Raw genomic sequence first — 7,208 nt, forward strand, 5'->3', positions numbered from 1 at the left:
GGTACTACTACTACTAAGTGGTACGGATACGCCACACCTTTAACACGATCGGTCCATTCGCTCGCCTATTCCGGTTACACTTGTCCAATTGTCCTGCCAAAAAAAAAAAAATCTGCTCCACGTTACACTTTGTCCTGCCAAAACTTTTACTACTGCTACTAGCTCGACGATGCAAGCCTGTCGCCGTTCCATGAACAAAGGAATTTCCTATACACCTCCCGTCCAGTAAAAAAAATCCTAATTATAAATCTCAACATACCATATCTTCGGATTTATAGCTAGAAACTATGTTTTTTTTAAGGCAAAGACACATGGATAGGGTTTGATATCTAGTGGTACAAATTTTTAAAAATTCGCTTTGAGATTCATGCAACCTCATCAATAACCCTAACTACCCCTCCTAATTTCTCAATCCAATCACCGATGCTTACTGATTACCTACCATCATTGCCTATAGATGGCCACCGCCTCTCCTATAGACGTTCCTCTAAACCTAAGGAACTCCCCTCTCTTTTCCCATCCTGAACTATAAACCCTAACTCTTTCGGTCATCGCCAGTCTATGTAGCTAACTCTTTCGGTCATCGCCAGTCTATATAGCTAGCATGACTCGCTAGAGAAAGAGTAGAATGTCACAATGCATCAATTTTAGAGCAAATCGTAGTGTCCTAAACCAAGAAGAAGGGTGCTTTAATTTTATGTTGAATGGAGGGTAGTGATTCCGTAAATAAAAGTAATAACTACTCCATCCGTTCCCAAATGGTACCACTTATATATTTAAATTTTGTACATAATAAAATCATTTTTGCGATATTAAAGATATTGTACGGGAATCTAAACATTTTTAACCACTAAGTTGCTTCAGAGGAGAATCAAATCAATTCAAAATTTAACCAATAAGATGACCGAATGGGAATCTTCTCCTTACTATTAATGTTTACTAAATAAGCTAAAAATACTCGTCCTTAATTAGGAGCAGAGGGAGTAAGCTTGACTCTTTGATATACTAGATTCTAACTCTCATCGTCTACTTGTGAAATTTTGAACATTTGATTTTGGTTTTCTTAAAGTTGTAGTCTATTTGCTACTCCTATGTTACAAACCGTGAATAATGCTTATATAAGAGCAGGTACAATAGCAGGCTATAAGGTAGCTATAAATATAATTTAAATAGATAAAAGAGGAGAGAGAAGAACAACGGGCTACAGATTTATAGCCAGTTGTAGCACGGACTCCAAGACGCAGTGTGTGTATGACAAGTGGGACCATATATTAATAGTGTAGTATGTAACTATTGTATGAATTGGCTATTAAGTTGACTATAAATAATTTAGAGCTAGTAATTTGCTATACTATTAAACTTGCTCTAAAACTATACTCCTACTTCGTTTATATTTCTAAGGCTTGTCGGTTAACCAACCAGAAGGTAGTAACAAGACAATACAATTACTACTAGTAGGAAAAAGAAAGGCTTATCCATTGACCAACTAAACATAGTAACAATACAATACAATTACTAGTACTAGGAAAAAGTAAAGCTCTTGATTAAGACTGGGGTAGACAATTAAATTAAAAGGGTGGGTGCGGGCCGAAGAACAAATTCGACAGAAAAATTGTCACGTCTTGTCGTCTTATCCAGGTACGGGGGGCATCTATCTCCCTGTGGTTCCATCATCTCGTGGCCAAGCAAGCGCACGGCCGGCCCCGGTAACCAATGAGGCAGGCAGGAATCACCAGGCAAAGGTAACCAACCAAGCAACGAGACCATCATTTGTTAAATTCGAAAATGAGGCAGGCAGGAATCACCAGGCAAAAGTAACCAACCAAGCAACGAGACCATTATTTGTTAAATTCGTAAAGGCAGAAACCAAAAAACCTTGGGCGACGAGGAGACGGGGCCTTGTTTAATTGGGTTGGTGAGGTCGGGCACATGACAAAGAGCCCACAGCCACAGCCAGTCACACGAGCTTCGCTTTGCCACCAACCTACCAGTGTGGTTGCTTCACACTGCAGGCACGTGTTACTGTCCTTCCTCTCGCTTCTTGTAGGCCATGCTAACTGTTTGTTTCCAACTCCTGAATTTCAACAGAATCAGAGAGAAAATTCTGAAGAATTCGTGAAAGCAGATGGGTATATGCTTGTATTTCACCCGCCCTGCAAAAGAGAGTCCATCTGGTGAAAGGGGAGGAAGAAAAACCTTGTAGGATTCAGATTGGGTGCCTTTGGTATCATCCTTAACTTCTGGATTAGGCCAAATCTCCAACTCAACCATAATTGATTCTACAAAACCCCTGTATCCCTTGGACAATACAAATCGATGTGTTCTAAAATGAATCACCCAAAGCTTCCGGATTAGGCCAAAATTCCAAATAAACCATAACTGATTCTACAAAAAAAACCCCTGTATCTCTTGGCCAATACAACTTGACGACCATGTCATCAAGGAGAGCAATCGCATAATCTTTTCACAAAGCATGTTGGGGATTCAAAGAAAACAAAAGGTGAAAAGGAAAAAATATTCTGGTAAACCTCGCTGCTTCAGTAGCTTGAATCATCGTGCATGCAACCAAAAAATGACGGGGTAATCCCAAAATAAACCCCACCGAACATCCACAACAGTAAAGAGGGCACCGTCTTATGATGAAAAGGCACCGACCGTTTCTTTATCCGACAAAAACTATACAGACCAAAAAAGGATTTATATTCTGGAAATTGTTTCCTATTTTTGGTGTATTTGCCCCCTTGCAATGCCTTTAATATGCCTTTCCGAGCAGCCAACAAGTCTGACCTAAACAAACAAAATCTTCTTACTCCGAAATGACCCACTGTACAACCATGATTCATCACGAAACCTAAGTCCGTGATCAAATGAGCAACCCTTTCAAATCGGCTATCCAGGATAGCAACCAGCCGTATATCACCATCTCAATCTGCATTTGGCCTGAAGAAATAGTTCAGTTAGTACCTAATTTCCACAAGTGTGTATACAGACAAAATAGTGCCATGAAGAAGAAGCCAGCGTGTGTATGGTGGAACTAACCTGATTTGCAGGATGGGGGCTTAAAGGAGTAACCATTCTGCCCAATTATTGCGCCTTCGGACGGTATTTCCCTGTAAATATGCAATTGTAGTAAAATGCAAATACAAGTCAATTGAGAATACAAATACATCATCTTAATTTGATGAAACAGTGAAAACACAAACTGTATATCCAACATTGCAGGTGTGTGAAACAAACCTGCACTTCTACTAGCTCTGAGCCACGAACAGCATCTAGTATATAGTTGGTGTCTACCAAGTTTGTAAATCTCCTCATCTACAAAAAAAAAACGCAAGAAAGTTGTGATGAATCGAACTGTGGTAACTATACTGGATCATTGCACATAGTACCATACATTGATAAAATAGTTGGTGCCAAAGAATACAAGGGTACCACACTAGGACATTGTAGATCAGTTGAAAAGTATGTGTACAGAATAATTACTACAAAAGAAGAAAAGAAATACAAGGTGCATTTTTGTTTTTGCACCGGCATCAAAACATGATCAGCTGCCTAGTCACAAGATCCAATTGTTGTATATTATATATCCAATTGTTGTATATTATATAAACAGCGATATATTTCCAACAGCTGAAACTGTGCAAGCATTCATAATTGGAGGTCATGTATGATGAGTTAAAGCACACCCCAAGTGGAAGTATCTGTAATGCAATCCACTGTAGAAACTAGAAAGTCACAGCTATCAAGCCTATCCATCCTGATACATCAATGCCATTTAATCCTATATATCTACATCCCCATTTTCACTTGTTAAAATATGGAGCTATTTGCATATTGTTCATGTAACTTCCAATACAACACCAATGTCTCAAAAGGATGTTTTCACTTTTCACTCTATGCAGGTATCATACTTAGCAATATAAACATTTCAAAACTAGACAATAATTATTGTCTGACTATTGTTAGCTGCTAGCAGATACTGCACATGCAACAATCCATAGGCACAAGGTGTGGCGATGGTGCACAATCGCCCTCTGTAATATGCTGGGTAATGCCAAAGAAATTAGCCTATTACCCCTCAAATACCTTTCAGCAATACTTACAGGTAACCTCAGAACAATTTGCCAAAAAAAAGAAGGAAACATGAGTACAGGATGCTGTAAACATAGTACAAGAACTATAATAGCTTCCTGCAAACAATACAGTGTATTGGATACATTTTGGTGAAGCAAGGGTACATATTGAACATTCATCTTACAAATTTATAGAGGACAAAATGCAGCAAGTTACTAGTAGAGATACTATAATCTTCTAACAGAAATGCATCTTTAAAAGGAAAAATGAACTTCTTTTATCCAGGATAATAAAGGAGATATAACCGCTGGGATACTATCATACTGCCTGTTAAATAGATGAAACTGTTTACTAAAAAAAAACAAATTACAATCCAACTACAAGAACAGATGCAATGCTGTTATGAACTGCAATCAACATTTTGGTGGATTGATTGGCTGAATGGATCATTAAAAAAATACAAATAAGTCGTTCTGGAAGAAAAAGACATTGAGTTTGGTGTAACTTAGCAACCCATGTAAGTCTACCAGAGAAATAATTTGAGTTTTTCCTTTAAGAAACTCCAAATGTATTTTTTTTATCTATAACTACGAGCGAGAATTGTAACATTAATACATTCTACTTTGCAGTATATAGAGGTATCTTTTATTGCCTTGCACCAAGCATATGACTATTCTCATTTTATATGTTCACATATCTTGTGAACATTGATAAGTGAGAACCACCCTCCCTAGCAGCAACGCCATGAATCAGGCAGAAACGAGAAATAATATGCCTACAAGAACTACACTCTAAACCATAGGGATTAGAGTTGTGCAGTAATAACAATTTTCTATCTGACATTCTAACAGCAGAATTATCAGGCAGTTTTGAAGCTATGCATAAACAAACATTAGCTATGATCTCATTCATCTGAAGCTATGCATAAACAAACACTATCTATTATCTTACACAGCGCCATTCAGTGTGTGAGGGCCAAGGGATGTAAAATAAGAAATCACATTAACAATACAACCTTATATAACAATGGAACAAGAATAAAATCATAATGGAAAAAACTAACCCGGTTAAATTTTGTGATTACGTCAATGTGTACCCATCCCTGATCATCCATTTGTCTCCTCAAGAATGTGTCATGGCACAGATTATTAGTGCTACCACAAAATAGATGAAAAGAAAAAACAATTAGCACCAGGAAACAACATGAATACCTAAAGAAAAATAACACATTCACTACCTAAAATAGAATTCTATCTGCGTGCGGATATCCTCTTGAAGATTCTGTTGATCCTGGGGAACCCATAATGGCTGCATTTGTGGCCGGACAAGGTGCATGTTCTGGAACTGCTCCATAGGTGGGAGATAGAAAGGATAGCCTTGCACATCAGCTGCACATCATCACACTAACCACATTACAACAAAAGGATGAGAAGTTGTACAAAGAAGTTAACAAATTTCACACTCACCAGGGTATGCAAAGTGCGGAACATATGGCACAAAAGGCTGTGGCACCATAAAATGGCCAGGGGGCGGCGGCGGCGGTGGTCGTGGAAAAGGTCCAGGCTGGTATATGCCTGGCTGTTGTTGCTGGGGTGGCATGGGCGTGTGCCGGGGGTAGTTCCTAGGGGAGAAACTACCCCCTCTCTCATGGTCGCGACGATTCCGGTGACCACCACGACCAACAAAACCATTGCTACTGCCACCACCATTTCGGCCATTGTTGTTCCAGAGGTTTCTGTTGCTCCCATCACCACTGCCAGCAGCATTATGGTTGCTGCCAGCACTGCGTCCGTTATTGTTCCAGTTGTTATTGCCAGATATCCTCCTGCTGCTGTCATTGGCACTGCTACTGGTGCCACTGCTATGGATGATATTGTTCATATTTGCACCACCAGCACCGTTGGTGCTGTTGCCGTGTCCATAGCTGCTGTTGGAACCGCTTCCACTACCAAGGCCTCCGTCGTTCCAGCTCCCATCACCACCATCGCTAGTGTTTCCATCACGGCTGCTATTACTACCAGCACAGTGGCCACCGCTGCTATGCCGAACTGGATTTGACTGGTCTGTGTTGCCGTTCTGTTCCGAGGTAACCACCACGGTAGCATTGGGAGGTGGGGGCGAAGAGGTAGGGTTTGAGCCACCGGAGATCGGATTAGCAACTGGATGCGGTTGCACAGATGGCACAATCAAATCCTCCTGATCGCATCAATAGATTCATCAAACACTGGATAAACTAAAGCGAGAGATGATTCTCTAGATGCTACCGCATCGGAATTTAACGAGTTGATCGCGAGATTCAATACCGATGCGGAGGGGGCGGAGCCATCGGAGAGCGACTTGAGGGAGTCCGACGACGCCGACTTGGGCCACGACCCTCGCGCCGCCGCGGACTCCGCGAGCGCCGGCCACGACCCGGGCCCGCCCCCCATGATGCCGCCGCCGGGGACCCCCACCCCCGCCCCCGCAGCCGCCGCCGCGGCGAGGGGCGGCGCCGGCACGTTCCACGCCGTCTTCCTCGCCGCCGCATTGCCCGGATCGGCGCCCTCCGCGGAACCAGCCGGATCCCGCCGATTCCCCTGCGGCGGCGGCGCGCGGTCGCCCTCGGGCCCCGCGATCGCCGCCGCCGCCGCCGCCGCAGCCAGCGGAGGGGGGGAGGGGGAGGCAGCAACCGGTGGCGGCGGCAGCTGGGTCGGGGCGGCGCCACCAGCGGCCGGCGACATCGGGGCGATGGGGGTGCGGGGGCGGGGAGCTTGGATTGGAGGTGAGGGTTTTGGGTCGCGACGAAATGGGAAACGGAGGAGACGAGACGAGGAGGCGAAGAGGAGAGGGGAGGAGGAGGTCGGGGAGAGGAGAGAGCAGTGGCGGTGCGAGGCTAGGTTGGAAAATTAGAGGGGATTGCAAGGGTATTTCGGGGAAATTCCGGTGGAGACCGAGAGAGAGGACGACGGGATCTGTTGCAACAAAACAGCAGCGGCTTTGCTTCGCTGTGCTGTGCTGTGGCCGCTCCTGCTGCTGTAATAAATTTGAACAAAATTCAGAGAAAAAACAGCACGACGTTTTCATAATTTCGTTTATTACTCCCACCGTCCCATAACGGGTGTGTTCGGTAGCCATTTATATAGCAGCGCTGTAGC

General features: G+C 43.2%; 1 protein-coding gene across 1 annotated transcript; it reads right to left on the reverse strand.

The window, feature by feature from the left end:
* Positions 1–2,409: 2,409 nt before the first annotated feature.
* LOC4347728 (la-related protein 1B) lies at positions 2,410–6,953 on the reverse strand. The gene is made up of 7 exons (XM_015757052.3): positions 6,378–6,953; positions 5,541–6,270; positions 5,312–5,462; positions 5,138–5,228; positions 3,238–3,315; positions 3,040–3,110; positions 2,410–2,940 (listed from the first exon to the last, which is right to left on the reverse strand). Exons 1-6 carry the CDS (start codon positions 6,792–6,794, stop codon positions 3,060–3,062), a joined length of 1,518 nt encoding a protein of 505 aa, XP_015612538.1. The 5' UTR covers positions 6,795–6,953; the 3' UTR covers positions 2,410–2,940; positions 3,040–3,059.
* Between the last annotated feature and the right edge of the window lie 255 nt (positions 6,954–7,208).

The sequence above is a fragment of the Oryza sativa genome, chromosome 9, assembly GCF_034140825.1.
Source record: "Oryza sativa Japonica Group chromosome 9, ASM3414082v1".
Taxonomy (NCBI): Eukaryota; Viridiplantae; Streptophyta; class Magnoliopsida; order Poales; family Poaceae; genus Oryza; species Oryza sativa.

What these genes read in the sequence shown, in the direction of transcription:
- LOC4347728 (XM_015757052.3), bottom strand. Translation starts at nt 6,794, where the DNA reads ATGTCGCCGGCCGCTGGTGGCGCCGCCCCGACCCAGCTGCCGCCGCCA. An exon ending in TCCGCACTTTGCATACCCTG is followed by an intron (nt 5,463 to 5,540) that starts GTGAGTGTGAAA and finishes GATGATGTGCAG; the next exon opens with CTGATGTGCAAGGCTATCCT. An exon ending in CAGATAGAATTCTATTTTAG is followed by an intron (nt 5,229 to 5,311) that starts GTAGTGAATGTG and finishes ATTTTGTGGTAG; the next exon opens with CACTAATAATCTGTGCCATG.